Consider the following 16,597-nt stretch of genomic DNA (forward strand, 5'->3'; position numbering starts at 1 on the left):
GTTTAGTTTGGTTCTGCACAGCAGCGACAGAGGAACATCTACCAAACACCTCATTTTAATATCTGCTATAAATAGTCCTGTTTTTTAAACTCTCTTCCACCATCACCTGGTTCACAGAGTTACCTTTAAAAAGCAACCCTTTCTTTCTTCCCCCTGTCCTTCCCCCTGTCCCCAGAGTCCAGTGTTGAGTGCCTTCAATTTTTTATCAATTGACGGATGACGACAGCTGCGTCAGAGCCTCACTTCCTCAGGTAGGAGTGGATAACCTTGACAAACCCCCTCCACAGTTTTTTGGCCCTTTTCTGTGTCTCTCAGCATCTCCCTTCCGGTGCAGAGATGCTGTGAAGGGTCCGGTCCCAGACAACAAGTGAGAGCGCGGCGGGCTGATCGCGTGTCATTGCCGGTAACGAGCAGCACTTTGTGCGTCACGGTGCGCCCCGGACTCTCCGCCCTGCATGCCAATTGTAGGCAGCGCAGCATGTGACGCTCCTTCCCCTCTCTGTCCTGCGCGCGCTCAGCCTCATCCACAGTGCTGCTCGGCGGACGGACTCGTGCATCTCTTCACATACTCTCTGACAACATTCAACCCTGGATGTTGGTGATCGATTGAAAACGACTCAAAGGTGAGAAAGATGTTTGATTTCTCTCATTCCTCCAGCTGGGTTTCTGTTTCGAGGATGCTGGTTTCTGCAGAAGTTCACAGGCTGCTTTAAAACAGTTATAATCTGTGTGTGTGTGTGTGTGTGTGTGTGTGTGTGTGTGTGTGTGTGTGTGTGTGTGTGTGTGTGTGTGTGTGTGTGTGTGTGTGTGTGTGTGTGTGTGTGTGTGTTGACTCCGGACTCCGTGTTGTGATCAGGAGAAGTTGCCTCATGAGTTAAATGAGCTCCAGCAGAGGTCACGGTGGTCGTGTTTGACCTTGGTTCTGTTTAAAAGTCCCTCCCGGTGAGCAGATGAACCAGCCGCGGTCACTTCCAGCACCAGATGTGTGGTGCTGCTCCATCACTGATCCGTGTTGTGGTGTCCATTACTGAGTACTACAGTTTATTCAGGAGATCTACTACCTGCAGCTGTTCTCTCCAGGTGTGTTTTATATTGTAAAGCTGAAGTCCTTCAGAGTTTTACTGCTCCCAGTTTTTAAGGTGCTGCTGTCAGTAAACTGCAGGTTAGTTTACTGTTAAAGACTTTTGTGATTTCCTTTGTGAAACAGCTGATGAAGCACTAAATGAGGCTCAGACTGGTGGTGAACAATCACATGATCGATAACTGATTGATTAGAGAGTCTGAAGGTTTAAACAGGACTGATCACTGAAGCTGAAACCTGCAGCTTCTGCTGTTCATTCTTATATAACAATAATGAAGTGTTAAATTACAGTAAGGGCCCCTTTAGTGTCAGAAAAGACCCTCAGTATTATTTATATGTAAAAACTATATGAACATTGTGTCTCAGTGAACCTGTGATGACTTTGATTGTCGTTTTCGGTCATTTTTAAAAATTACATACAAAGAATCTTTTATTTCAGTCTTTAATTTGCTGTTTCTTTTTGTCACGTGACAGTAAACTCTATTTTTTTAAACAAGGCAGCAGCTTTTTTTTGGCAGCAGGAACTTGTAATTGACACAATATTTGGATATTTTTTTAAATAATAATTACTACAATAGTTGATGATCGAATAATGAATGAAAAGCTAACGTTGTGTTCTTGGTGCACCTCTAGATGCTCTCCTGCACACAGCAGTGTCTATTTCCTGAAAGAAAATACATAATTTCTGTTCTAATATATAAAAATAATCGATGTTGCTGCAACATGACTCTGTCGTCTCTGTGGTTTGAGTCGAGGTGATGAGCAGCAGGCCGCACCGACGATGGCCTCCAGATTTCACTGGTGTCTCTCGTTATGATGACGTAGAACCAGATCAGGTAGATATTTACTCTTGTTATTGGTTTGTAACTGAGAGAGCAGATCTTTTTCTTTCGGAGGACAAAACCACGAACGACCTCGGAGAAAGATCACACAGCAGGCGTCTGTCAGCCTCCGCTGAGGTCATCTGAACTGTGTGGTGATTTTGTTTTGTCCTGCAGGATTATTGGTTCAGTGAATTCATGCGTTTTTGTGTGTTTTTTCTTCCATTTGTCCTTGATGATACAGCCGCTGATTGATATTACGTGTCTTGTATACTTTAGTGTTGAGATTGAATGACAAGACAGAAAAGCAGCGCTGGAGGTTTTACCATTAATGCACACAGGATTATGAAGACTTGTGAATGGCTGCGTGGATTATTGCATCATGGGCTCATCTTGACATGCAGAGGAGAGGAAATCTGCTGGGGGAGGATTTAACGTACAGATTTTAGAAAGCACAGTTTTGAATTTGCAGCGTTTTTGTGAACAGCAGGAGCTCTGAGAGGGTTCGAGGCTCGTTCGGGGTCTTTGAGGAGACTCTGCTGAGGAAGCTGACGTAAGCGGTGACGATGCATCACAGCTGTTACATCATAGACAAGGTGCAGCTTCCTGCGTACTTTATATTTCTGTTCAATCCTTTTTGTTTTCCTCCTCAAATATCTTTGAGTTTTTCGTCACAGTCGGCCGGCAGATGTTTATAAAGGAGAAACGTCTCCCTCAATAAGTGATGAGGCTACACGAGGGCTTGTGAGGTGGATCAGGAGAACACATGACAGCGCTTCATCCTAAGCACCATGTTTACTTCCTCCATTACGTTTGGGTGGAAGCAACCACTCCCTGAAAGAGGGGAGAGGCTGGATGATGTTGCAGCAAGGTTTCAGAGGATTAGAGGATTTGCACAGAAAAAAGCTTCACTAAAGTTAAGCTTTGCAGAACAGGGAAATTAAATAGAACAATTTGTAGGATTGGGAATATTTTGGAACCAGAAACGTTGCATGAGAGACAAAGAGCTGCAGTGAAGGTCCTTTTTTTAAATTCTTCAGTAAATCCCTGCTGAGTTTTGGTTGAAAGAAGGAGGTTAACACACAGGTGTGAGGAATGGACTCCTGTGTTTGTTGGGATCCTCGGTGACTCTGCAGAAACAGAACCATGTCTTTTGCTCCGGTGTCTCATTACGAGCACTAAACTGACGAGTGATTGTGTCAGCAGCCGTGTGAGGTGTTATTTAAGGATCACAGGCGGGAACAGGAAGCGTGACGTTACTGAGACCTGTCAGAGCTGCAGTGATTTATTTCTAGTGATAACTCTTACTGGGATTTCTGTCCAATGACAGATGAATAATTATATTTTAAAATTTAATGAAACACCATTTTTAATTTAGCCATTCTGTTTTTCATGCAGGATTGAATCCAGGATCTGAACTTCAGCTGTCACTCTTCTCTCACAGCTGCATCCATTCATCTCTTCATCGCTCTTCATCACCTCTCTGAGGTCCGACCAGCCTCGCTGCCTCTCTCCACCCCCGCCCCCCTCCCGACCCTCAGCCTGCCCGATGCCGAAGAACAGCAAGGTGACACAGCGCGAGCAGAGCAATGAGCACGTCACGGAGTCGGTGGCCGACCTGCTCGCACACGAGGAGACGCTCGACTACAAGAACAGCTCCCTGAATGTGGGCGGGGCCGCGGGGAAGAAGGTCCCACAGATAGAGGTGCCTGAGAACGATGGGCGACCCGCCTGGAACAGCAAACTGCAGTACATCCTGGCCCAGGTGGGCTTCTCCGTGGGGCTGGGCAACGTGTGGCGCTTCCCCTACCTGTGCCAAAAGAACGGAGGAGGTGAGTACGAGACAGTCACCCTGCAGCTCCTTAAATAACCACCACCAGGTAAACCTGTTAAAGCTGGTGTCTGGTGAGACATGATGTGTACTGGGCATGCTCTGTGGGCGGAGTTTGATAACTTCAGCCATATGTCTGTGAAGAGTCTCCTTCATCCCAGTCGCGGTCTATCTAAAGGTTATCCAGGGGCAGCTGGACCTGCTTGAAGTTCTTGAAGACGTTTCACCTCTTTTAGTTTTTAAATCCTGTGACTCTTCCAGATCTTATAAATGTTAACAGACCGAATGGATCCATTCAGTACTTGTGAAAGGGTTTGTCATGCTCTCAGTGGTGACGGAGTGCACTACAACTATAATGTAAGCATGTGTCAACAGGGGTTTGTAATTCCTGCCACTGGCAGAAGGGGGCGACAGAGGATCCACACTGCAGGTTTACAGTTACTTCCTGTGGTCTTATAGTTGCTGCCTTAAAATGGAACTCCTGAGCTCGTGGTTACAACGCGGGAAATCGTCCGCATTGTTTGCTTGGAGTTCAACTGGTTGAGTTGTAAGAACATTGTTGCTCGGCAACATGGATGCTAGCTAACAGGGTGGTAACGTAATTCAGGAAATACAAAGTCACAGAGGGAAAAGATGAGGCCGGTGGGAAGATCAACATTTTCCTCAGACGTAAGCTGTTATCTAAGTTATTATAAGACAAACTCTACATGAATAAAATTACAATATATGAGCTGAACATCCAACCAAACATGAACTTCCATGACCTCTGACCTTTCTGTAAACGTCAGCGAACATCTGGAAGTTTAACTTCTCACAGTTAGAGACGTCACCGTTAGAGACGTCACCGATAGAGACGTCACCGATAGAGACGTCACCGATAGAGACGTCACCGTTAGAGACGTCACCGATAGAGACGTCACCGTTAGAGACGTCACCGATAGAGACGTCACCGATAGAGAAGACACCGATAGAGACGACACCGATAGAGACGTCACCGATAGAGAAGACACCGATAGAGACGTCACCGATAGAGAAGACACCGATAGAGAAGACACCGATAGAGACGTCACCGTTAGAGACGTCACCGTTAGAGACGTCACCGATAGAGACGTCACCGATAGAGAAGACACCGATAGAGACGACACCGATAGAGACGACACCGATAGAGACGTCACCGATAGAGAAGACACCGATAGAGACGTCACCGATAGAGAAGACACCGATAGAGAAGACACCGATAGAGACGACACCGATAGAGACGTCACCGATAGAGAAGACACCGATAGAGACGTCACCGATAGAGACGTCACCGATAGAGACGACACCGATAGAGACGACACCGATAGAGACGTCACCGATAGAGAAGACACCGATAGAGACGACACCGATAGAGACGACACCGATAGAGACGTCACCGATAGAGAAGACACCGATAGAGACGTCACCGATAGAGAAGACACCGATAGAGACGTCACCGTTAGAGACGTCACCGTTAGAGACGTCACCGATAGAGACGTCACCGATAGAGACGTCACCGTTAGAGACGTCACCGATAGAGACGTCACCGTTAGAGACGTCACCGTTAGAGACGTCACCGTTAGAGACGTCACCGATAGAGACGTCACCGATAGAGACGTCACCGTTAGAGACGTCACCGATAGAGACGTCACCGTTAGAGACGTCACCGATAGAGACGTCACCGATAGAGAAGACACCGATAGAGACGACACCGAGAGAGACACCGATAGAGACGTCACCGATAGAGACGTCACCGATAGAGAAGACACCGACCGATAGAGAAGACACCGATAGAGACGTCACCGATAGAGACGTCACCGATAGAGACGTCACCGATAGAGAAGACACCGATCACCGATAGAGAAGACACCGATAGAGACGACACCGATAGAGACGACACCGATAGAGACGTCACCGATAGAGAAGACACCGATAGAGACGTCACCGATAGAGACGTCACCGATAGAGAAGACACCGATAGAGACGACACCGATAGAGACGTCACCGATAGAGAAGACACCGATAGAGACGACACCGATAGAGACGTCACCGATAGAGACGACACCGATAGAGACGACACCGATAGAGACGTCACCGATAGAGAAGACACCGATAGAGACGACACCGATAGAGACCGATAGAGACACCGATAGAGACGTCACCGATAGAGAAGACACCGATAGAGACGTCACCGATAGAGACGTCACCGATAGAGACGACACCGATAGAGACGTCACCGATAGAGAAGACACCGATAGAGACGTCACCGATAGAGACGACACCGATAGAGACGTCACCGATAGAGACGTCACCGATAGAGAAGACACCGATAGAGACGACACCGATAGAGACGTCACCGTTAGAGACGTCACAGATAGAGACGTCACCGATAGAGACGACACCGATAGAGAAGACACCGATAGAGACGACACCGATAGAGACGTCACCGATAGAGACGACACCGATAGAGATGTCACCGATAGAGACGTCACCGATAGAGAAGACACCGATAGAGACGACACCGATAGAGACGACACCGATAGAGAAGACACCGATAGAGAAGACACCGATAGAGACGACACCGATAGAAGATCACCAACGTTCAGCTGAATGTTAGAAAACAGACTGAAACTCTGAGTAATCTGACATGTTTGTCCTCTTATCTTCTCACAGATCAGATCCAACAACATAAATTTACTTATTATTACACATTATTACACGAGTTATTTCTAATTTTACTAACTTTACCCAACTATTCAACAGTTGCAGTGAAAAACAGGAAAAACTCCCTTTTAACAGGAAGTAAACGTCTGAGAGACTTGAGCTCAAAGGAAAGCTTCAACAAATCAGAGTGAGCGGAGAGCAGAGAGAGAAAAGAGCAGCATAGAGAGGTGGCAGAGATACATGGAGAGGTAAAGAGAGAAGTTTTTATGTATCTCTTTCCCTTTTTTCCTTCTTTTTTTTTAATTACTTTATCGTTTTTTCATTTATATTCCACTTATTTATGGAAGAATTTATGTTTTGTGAACATGTTTAATCCACAGTTAGATTGAAAAGTGGTGCATTGTGGGAGATCCCCCAGCAGCCCCTGCCTGACAAGACAAGCATGTTCATGTGCACATAGATGATTTCAGCTGTTTGTGTGAGGAAGTTAAAGAGTCTTTCAAACACGTCTCGTCCTTCCGACTCAGATCTTCACTCCCAACACAGCAGCTGTATAAAAAGCAGCGCGCTCTAAAGATAGCTGCTTATTGATTCCTCCTCTGATCCTCTGGTGAACCGAGGAGAGCTGGATGTAACTGTACGCTTGTGTTTTGGTCTGTCTGCATGTATGTAATGTGATCCGTGCAGAGTAAACCTGCAGGTCATCCGGCGCTGCTGCCGGCGGTGTGTCACCAGCTTCACTCTGAGTTGTAGGATTTATTGTCTGCAGCGGCAGGATTGACTAACAGCAGTCTCAGGTCACGTGACCCGGCCAGCAGCCATTCTTCACGCTGTAATTTGCTGTCCTGCAGCCAATTACGGACACATTAAAGGTGTGTGTGCTGTTTATCGCCGTGCGGGCGCCTCTCCCTCATCCTGCCTCTTCTCCTCCAAACATCCTCCATCACTCTTCCTCCCGCGTCAAATCTTCACCATCAGGGCGTCGATCACGGCGCTGAGCTGGCTCCGGTGTGATCGCTGCTGATGGAGAGGGTTCGCCTGGAAAACCTCCTCACTCTATTTAACTTCCTGTCTGTTTGTGCTCTCTGGATGAAGCCGTTTCCGTCCTCTCATCTCTCCGCCTCATTACTCCACCCATGTGTGGATGTGTGAATGTAATTCCTACTTTTGATGTTTTAATAGTACGTCTTTGCCTGCTATAAGTCTTTATATCCGGGATGGTGACTCACCCTTACACACAAAAAACCCACAGTTGCACCCTGATTGCTCCCCGGATTAAACTCTGAAGGTCATACGTTCGGCTTCCTTCTAAATTTAACTGAATTTCACTGTATTTAACTCCCTCAATCTCTACAGCACATGATATGATGATATTAAAACCTAAAAGCTCATCAGGTGTCTCTGTTTCCCAGGTGCCTATCTGGTGCCCTATTTCATCCTCCTCCTCATCATCGGCATCCCTCTCTTCTTCTTGGAGCTGGCGGTCGGGCAGAAGATCCGACGAGGGAGCATCGGGGTCTGGAACTACGTCTGTCCCAGTCTGGGCGGGATCGGGATGTCCAGTCTGATGGTGAGCACGCTGTGTTTTATCTTTAATAAATATAATCTATCATCTTTACGGCTGATACTCTCTTGGTATGACTTCCTTAAATTGGCTGTTAAAGTCTTTAATGTGAAGAAGAAAAGGCAGAAGGAGCCTTCCTCTCTCCATCATCTGTGCAGCGTCTCCAGTTTCAGCCTCTCCGGGCTGGATGGGAGGAATCCACGTGCTCCACAGTGAAAAAGGAAGCCTTTTCTTTTGAGTTGCCCGGCTGGTGCAGAAAGCAGCTATAAATATCTCAGAGAAGATCAGCGTTGAAAAGAGAGCACTTTAATTATTCATGCTCTTCTCAACCTTACTTCGCCTCTGAATGTCCTTGCTGGCACGACGACCGACAGCATCTCTACAGATGTTGTTCTGACAGTCATATTTATCATTTCTTTAACGTATGCTGGATGTTTGTGTCACACAGAAGATGGAAAATGTTCATAAAGATACTGATATCCGGTCTGTCTACCTGTCCAGGTGTGCGGCTTCGTGGGTCTCTACTACAACGTGATCATCGGTTGGAGCATCTTCTACTTCTTCCAGTCCTTCCAGTATCCGCTGCCGTGGAGCGAATGTCCCTTCAGGAAGAACGGGACGCTGGCCAGTGAGTGACGTCACGACCCGCCAGACGGGCGTCTCTGGGAGGAGACTCACCTGAAGCTAATAGATGTCTGAAAACACCGAAAAATAATCCAAAGTCAAATGCACGTCAACATGGTCGTAGTGAGCAGGTGTTGTTAGCACTAAACTCTGATTCACTGATGCAATTATCATTAGTTAGACACGAGCTTAGTTTAAAGTGGAAGAATGAAGGAAAAGGGAACGATCTTTCAGTGTTTAGTTCCTGTTTACAGCCTTGAAGCTAAAAAACTAGAGGAAGCTCCCGGGTTTCTGTTTCAAGAATGTAAAGGTATTCAACTCTCTAATCTGGACCCATCAGATAATCATGGAGGATTATTTTATGTTTGGAATCTGTTTGTCTCATTAATTCGATCAAACACAGCAGGATGTTCGTGGTTCTTTCAGTTAAACCTTAATGGAGGCTGCAAATCTTAAGATTGCATCAACTGGTCGATCAGATCAGACAAACTGTCACGACTTTAACAAACATAATCCAGATTAAGACCCTGTGGAGTCGACTCGATGAGTGCTGATGATAACGTGTGTGTGAGTCAGCAGGACTGAAGGACGAGAAATATTTCACTGAATTCAACCTGACGGAGAAAAAAACAACAGAACGCGTCACAATTAACAATCAACACGTAATAAACAATGAATTCAGTGGAGGACGAGCTGAACACGTCTGACTCACCTCCACCTGTAAGGTTTCCCGTTTGTGTCTGTCGAGGTGAATTCGTACCACGGCTGACTTTGATCTCTGATATCTGACAGCAGGATGTCTACGGACGAGCTCGGGCAGCTGGTTAACGTGAGGATGAGATGTTGAGCTCAAACATCCCTGCAGCATCCTCACCTGCTTCTCCTCTACGTGTGTTTTCACACCACAGTTGTGGAGCCGGAGTGCGAGAAGAGCTCGGCCACGACCTTCTTCTGGTACCGGCAGACTCTGAACACGACCAGCACCATCGCGGAGGGCGGCGGGCTCAACGTGAAGATGACGCTGTCCCTGCTGCTGGCCTGGATCATCGTCTGCCTCGCCGTCATCAGAGGGATCGCCTCCTCTGGGAAGGTACGGTCCTAAAAACAGAGATAAGACGCAGGGAAGAAAAGGTGTCGCTCGCCTGAACGTGTTTCCTGTCTACCTGCACAGGTGATGTACTTCAGCTCTCTGTTCCCCTACGTGGTGCTCTTCTGTTTCCTGGTCCGCGGTTTGATGCTGAAGGGCGCCGTCGACGGCATCGCCCACATGTTCACCCCCAAGGTGAGAGAAAGAAACGCTGTGCATCCTCTCTTCATCAGCGAGCATCCAGATTGACCTCTGACCTCTCTTCCTCCTCCTCCTCCTCCTCCTCAGCTGGAGAAGATGCTGGAGCCGCAGGTGTGGAGGGAAGCGGCCACCCAGGTGTTCTTCGCCCTCGGTCTGGGCTTCGGAGGAGTCATCGCCTTCTCCAGCTACAACAAGATCGACAACAACTGTCACTTCGACGCCGTGCTCGTCTCTTTCATCAACTTCTTCACCTCCATCCTGGCCACGCTGGTGGTGTTCGCCGTGCTCGGCTTCAAGGCCAACATCATGAACGAGAAGTGTGTCGTCGAGTAAGTTCAACACCTGCAGAAGGTTCTGAATAACAACAATACGAGGTCGACCAATAAGTTCAGAGGCTGCTGCTGCACGGAGCAGGAAGTTAAACCTGATGAGTCACCGGTTCACAGTTCATCTCTTCATCTTCAGTTCCTGAGTTCCTGGTGTTGGTGATCAGATGATGGTGGTGAGGAGGAGGAGGAGGAGGAGTTCCTGAGTTCCTGGTGTTGGTTCAGAGTTCTGGTTCTGAACATGACCAGAAGCTTCACGTTAGGTTTACTATCAAACTCTAGAAATCATCACGGAGACTCTGATGATGGTTCAGGAGGTCTGAGACCATGAAGACACCTGGAGACATGTTCTTGGAGACGTCTCCGTCCAACTCTGGAAGAAGAACCTCCTCCTCACTACTCCTGCAGTCTGTCAGTCTGGTTCTGTTGTTTCTGTAGGAATGCAGAAAAGATCCTGGGGTACCTGAACTCCAACGTCCTGAGTCACGACCTGATTCCTCTACACGTGAACTTCTCCCACCTCAGCACGTCCGACTACGCCAAGATGTACGGGGTCATCCAGTCGGTGAAGGAGGGCAGCTTCGGCCAGCTGGGCCTGGACCCGTGTCTCCTGGAGGACGAGCTCAACAAGGTGAGTCTGCGTGACGTTAGAACAGGTGAATGTGCAACTCGTTCTGTTTCACTCACCTGCCCGCCCCCCCGCAGGCCGTCCAGGGCACCGGCCTCGCCTTCATCGCCTTCACTGAGGCCATGACTCACTTCCCGGCGTCTCCGTTCTGGTCGGTCATGTTCTTCTTCATGCTCATCAACCTCGGCCTGGGCAGCATGATCGGCACCATGACCGGCATCACCACGCCGGTGCTGGACACATACAAGGTCCAGAAGGAGCTGTTCACAGGTAACACACACACACACACACACACACACACACACACACACACACACACACACACACACACACACACACACACACACACACACACCTCCGTGCCATTAGAAGTTAAAACCTCTTCCTCATACCTTCAGAGTTATTAAAGCTTCCTCAGACTGAACTATGAGGCTTCATGTTATTTCTTTGAATGTAAAACAGCAACAGGAAATAAAACCACTAAATTAAAGCACATTGTTTTCCATCTTCTCTTGAACTTTCCTTCTTCCTCCTCATCCTCCGTCTCCTCCTCCTCCTCCTCCTCCGCCACCTCCTCCCCCCTCCTCCTCCTCCTCATCCTCCGTCTCCTCCTCCACCACTTCCTCCTCCTCCACCTCCTCCTCCGCCTCCCCCCCACCCTCCTCCTCCTCAGTGTGCTGCTGCATCGTGGCGTTCTTCTGCGGCCTGCTGTTCGTGCAGCGCTCTGGGAACTACTTCGTCACCATGTTCGATGACTACTCGGCCGGCCTTCCTCTGACCGTCGTGGTCATCCTGGAGAACCTGTCGGTCGCCTGGTTTTACGGCACTAAGAGGTGAGACTGACTGCAGGAGAGCGTCAGATTCATCCTTCTCATATAAATCAATAAAAACATCAACAAAAAGTGTCACAGGTTGTGTTTTAAATAAATACCAGCCTGATGTTCATGAAACTTGGTGGAACAACAAATTATATTTCATTTATAAATTATATATATTCACAAATTATATTTTAGAAATAGAGCGATAAAGTTTATATTTTTATAAATCCAGCAATTTTTAGAAACATGATTTATGGTTACCAGAAATAGAAATATAATGCACTCGGGGACAGTAGGTCCATTGAGGAGAACTGTGAATAAATCCAGACACATACTGTGGTTGCAGATCTGCATCTCACAGAAGACTTCACTGTTGTTCTTGGTGGTCGTCTACGCTTTTTTGTCAATAAGTTTAAAGACTTATCAGGTGAAATGATCCTTTACGGTGGTTATTTGTCCCTGTTCTGTGTCTGTCAGGTTCATGCAGGACCTAGAGGACATGTTGGGTTTCCGACCGTGTATCATCTACTTCTACCTGTGGAAGTACGTCTCCCCTCTCTTCCTCATCGTCCTCATCACAGCCAGCGTCGTAGAGATGGCCATCAGCCCGCCGGGCTACAACGCCTGGGTCCAAGAGCTGGTGAGTTAGTTCTAATGTAGTAAGATCTAATCTCTACATCTTTTTGATTGTTTTGGCCACAGACTGTTTATCAAAGAGTTCGTAGCTTCCGGTCTGTAAAATGGTTCTGATCCAGAAGTGTCTTCAGCTGCAATACCAGCGAGTGCCACTAGAGGTCGGCTCCAAAAAGCCTCCGGCTCCATAGACTCCCATTCAACTTCTCTCATCAAATCCAAAGTGAATAAAATGTGTCCATCAGTTATCTCGGTGTTGTTAGCTAAAGTCACTCCTTCTTCTTAGTTTTCTGGAGGTCCATCTGAAAATAATCCCTCATTCATTAGAAAAGAAGATTCAAGAAGACCTGTTTTTGGGGGCGTGTCTGTTTGATTGACAGGCCTGTGGTGCAGTCAGGTTACAGCTATCGGTGGGCGGGACGTAGTATCGTCAGGTTTCCAATCGGATCGGTCAGATCCACCGCTGGCTCCTCCCCCAGCTCGTCCAAATATGGTCACTTCCTTCCTGGTCATATTTTGTTTTTGTCACAGGGATTTCTTTGACACCTTGTCAGCCCCGTGTTTATGATTATGTTACTGTCTCTATTTACATCATGTACTTTGTGGTAAATGTCTTCATGCTCTACTTTAGTGTGTTTGTCTCCAGTTGCACCCCCTCCCCCCCACTGAACCGCTGTCTGTCCCTGCAGGCTCAGGAACGCTTCCAGAGCTACCCTCCCTGGGCTCTGGCCATGTGCTTCTCCCTCATCGTCGTGGCCATGCTTCCTCTGCCCGTCGTCTTCTTCGCCCGCCACTTCAACCTGATGTCGGACGGCTCCAACAAGCTGTCCGTCTCCTACCGCAAGACTATGATGAAGGACATGTCCAACCTGGAGGAGCAGGACGAAGCCAGGTTCATCCTCGGCGCCAAACCCGGCGAGGTGCCGTCCTCGGTGCCGGCGTGCAAAACCTACCTGACCCCCGGCGGGAAAAACCCGGCGGACCCCAACTCGCTGTCTCCCAGCAGCTGCTACGGTACGAGCTACCAGAACGCCGCCATCAGCCCCACCACGCCCACCACACCTGTCACACCTGAGTCCGAGTCCTGACTGCCCTCCAGCCCTGACTGACCCCCACCTCCCCTCCCCGCCCTGCTGACACCCAGACCTGTAGACCAGTTTACCTTTCAGCCATGAAGTCCCCACCGGGGGGCGCTGTAGCACCGAGAGTCCTCACCACTACAAACTGTACGTATCCCCACACGCTTCTTTAAAACAGCACCAACGAAGAAGAGCGTCTCCATGTCCCCCAACATCTGAATATCTGTAAGAAAAAAAAAGACACAAGTCACTTTTTACTGATTAAATGAGACAACAGGAGTTTTATGTGTTTAAGATGAAGTGATGTGCTTCTTGTTGCCTTCGCAGACACTCAGATCTGAGAGGATGAATGTAGTGGAATCATGTTGTTCTGCAGCAGCACGGACATGAATGTTAGTGAGATGATTTTAAATCCTCCCTCTGTAGCAATACTGGGTGTTGAAGCCATAAACATCCGAACGCACGTTATTTTCTGTTCGACAGTCGACACGTTCACACGTCTCACTCTGCTGCTCTAAAGACCCCCCCCCCCGAGTCTTCGTCCTGTAAACAACCGTGTACAGTATGAGAATGTAAAATAGGATCAAATACTTTTTGTTACCTACAGATCAACATCATATCCATCACACACGGTATAAAAGAAAATCCCTCCGTTCAGTTTCTCCACCAGAGTAAAAAAAACACAACAAAACACTTGAAATCTGCAGAATATTAAACTGAAGGTAATAAAGAGCAGAAACAGGAAGCACAGCGTTGATCGTTTCACAGTCGTCCTACAAAAAAATTACGAAAAGCACAGAAGAAGCAAAATTACTGACTCTAATTGTTCTTCTATTGTTTTGCACAATTCAAATTATGGTTTTACTATTGGAAATATGTATTTTTATTGGAGCACAAACCAGAATGCACTAAAAAAAAAATCTGAAATGGACCAAAAGATTTAGAAGATTTGGGCGTAAAAATGTCTGTAAAATGATGGTCGTTTTGAATATCTGGCATCTTGAACCTGCTGAAGTGTTCCTGCAGCAGACCGTGACGGCGGTCGGGTTAAAACCAGGTGAAACCACGTTGACGGACACGTTGTCGTGAACAGGTTTCGTTTTTCTTCACTGATGGTCAATAGTTGTGTAAAAACTGTCTCCAAGTTCGACCTGAGCACATTTAAGATGCTGTGATACGGAAGAGGAAACCTTTATTTATTTTTTTATCACGATATTCAAAGCCATGGTGTTACGGTATAAATGGACTAAATTTATATTCCTGTATATTTGCTGTTCTGTAGGCGTCATGAATAACAAAGATTTATCTTTTACAAGTGATCAGTATATATAGATATATAGATCTATCTATAGATCTATATATATATATATAGATCTATAGATAGATCTATATATCTATATATATAGTGTATATTTTCATCTGGTCAGACGCTGTATATTTTAAGACTTTATATTTTGTAGTTTCTCTGTCTTGTCATGGTGCTGCAGGTATCTCAGTGATCTCAGTGCAGGTGTGTTGCATCAGGTGACCTCTCACCTGTCTCCACTTCAGGTTTACTGATCCACTTGGTTTCAGCCACATTAGCAGTTTCAAAATGTGGTCACAATTTTCTGTTGGCCAACAATTTAGTTTCTGACAGGAAGCCTCATGCTAACATGCTAAACATGAGCAGGTTTAAACACGCTAACACACATGCTACTTTTAAAAGATGATAAATAAGCTAACAAGCTAACAGGGTAAATGTTTTACCAAATATTAGTAACATGTACAGTTACATCCTTCATGTTAAAAAGCAAATCAGGGCCTCCAGTTTTTTTGTGATTGTTTTGAACCAAAAAATTTTTTTGCAGTTTTCTAAAAAATTGTGACGTAATTTGTGAAGTTTTTAAATGTTATTTGTTGTAAAAGTGCAGAACTGAGAAAAAAATTGCAAATTGAGGAAAATATTGTTTTTTTAACAACTACCTGATAAAGAGTAATATCTAATCACTTCCTGTGACAATCATTTTAATATAACAATTGTGGAGTCTCTTGGAGCTGGAAGTTTGTAGAAAACTCACTTAACATTTTCCTCATTTCCATCATGAGACCACATTTCCCACAAACCCCGTCACTTCCTGTTGTTCCGGTTAGCGAGCAGCAGTTTGTTTTGATGGTGAGAGGAGAAGGGGCGGAGCTCTGATGTTTGGAAATGAATTATTTTTGTTTATAAAGTGAGTTGTGTTTGTAAAAACTACTTTATGCTGTAATAAGTTCAGAAAAATGTCCGTTTTTTTTGTGGAATAATTGCGGTAATTTTGCAAAATTGCGAGCTCCTGCAAATATTGCTGAGATTGCTTAAATTTGCGTTAATTATTGTGATCACAAGGTTTCCTGGAGAGACGCGAAAATCTCAGAACAGATGAAGTCGAGCTAAATCTCAGTGGCGCCACCTTCAGGCCAAACTTCACATTTCTTACCCCCTAGTGGTAGACATCAGAACAACAATAAATAAAGTCTGCATCCATCCAGTCATGTTCCTGTTAGGAGTTGTGTTTCTGAGTGTTAGGACCTCATTGAACTGCTAGTGTGGCTCTAAAGTCTTCTTCTGTTTCTGTTTTAGCTTCTTTGAGCGAGGCACTTCCTGCTGAGAGCGTATCCTGTAAACATCTGTTCTGTTCCCGTCTGTAAATAATCCTGAGCAACAAAAAACATCCAAAAGATAGTTTTTATTCCTGTGAAGTATATTGATGTCTTAAAAACGTAACTGTTTTAGCAGTAAATGTAACAAGAAGTAATAATGAATGTGATTAATGCACCTTTTTTTCCGCACGAAAGCGAAAAAAAGAAAGAAACAAAAGTGGTTTGTTGTCCTGATAGCAGTAAATTCAAAGTCAGACGAGAAGCAATATGACGTCAGTTCAACTGTAGCTGGAAGGAAGTCTGTTCGTAGCATGTCATGACTGCTGGTGTGTGTCTCTGTGTGTGTGCATTAACGTGTGTGTGTGTGAGTGTGTGTGAGTGTGTGTTTTTACCTCTGTGGGACATTTTCTGGTTTAAACACCGACCTTGTCAGGACCAAAGGTCGGTCTGGGTCCTGGTGAAGGTCGGTGGTGATGGGGAGGGGACAGAGGTGAGGACATGGTGAGGCTGTCTACGATGAATGGAAGTCAATGCAATGAGGATAACTGCGCAAACCTGTGTGTGTGTGTGTGTGTGTGTGTGTGTGTGTGTGTGTGTGTG

General features: G+C 46.3%; 1 protein-coding gene across 1 annotated transcript in view; it reads left to right on the forward strand.

Annotated features, from left to right (window-relative positions):
- The first annotated feature begins 277 nt into the window (after nucleotides 1-277).
- LOC138636172 (sodium-dependent neutral amino acid transporter SLC6A17-like) overlaps nucleotides 278-16,597 on the forward strand; it is a 16,361-nt gene continuing 41 nt past the window's right edge. Inside the window, exons 1-13 of the mRNA XM_069724049.1 lie at nucleotides 278-623; nucleotides 3,301-3,734; nucleotides 7,828-7,985; nucleotides 8,481-8,607; nucleotides 9,512-9,693; nucleotides 9,775-9,885; nucleotides 9,979-10,220; nucleotides 10,656-10,848; nucleotides 10,923-11,115; nucleotides 11,519-11,678; nucleotides 12,141-12,303; nucleotides 12,986-15,484; nucleotides 15,519-16,597. The exon at nucleotides 15,519-16,597 is cut by the window's right edge and continues 41 nt beyond it. Of these exons, the coding sequence (XP_069580150.1) occupies nucleotides 3,452-3,734; nucleotides 7,828-7,985; nucleotides 8,481-8,607; nucleotides 9,512-9,693; nucleotides 9,775-9,885; nucleotides 9,979-10,220; nucleotides 10,656-10,848; nucleotides 10,923-11,115; nucleotides 11,519-11,678; nucleotides 12,141-12,303; nucleotides 12,986-13,384 (2,211 nt within the window). The 5' untranslated portion in view covers nucleotides 278-623; nucleotides 3,301-3,451 and the 3' untranslated portion in view covers nucleotides 13,385-15,484; nucleotides 15,519-16,597. The remainder of the gene's footprint in view (nucleotides 624-3,300; nucleotides 3,735-7,827; nucleotides 7,986-8,480; nucleotides 8,608-9,511; nucleotides 9,694-9,774; nucleotides 9,886-9,978; nucleotides 10,221-10,655; nucleotides 10,849-10,922; nucleotides 11,116-11,518; nucleotides 11,679-12,140; nucleotides 12,304-12,985; nucleotides 15,485-15,518) is intronic.

Source organism: Brachyistius frenatus, unplaced genomic scaffold, assembly GCF_029030835.1.
Source record: "Brachyistius frenatus isolate BFR_SWC_R1_liver_20210118 unplaced genomic scaffold, ASM2903083v1 Contig_359, whole genome shotgun sequence".
Taxonomy (NCBI): Eukaryota; Metazoa; Chordata; class Actinopteri; family Embiotocidae; genus Brachyistius; species Brachyistius frenatus.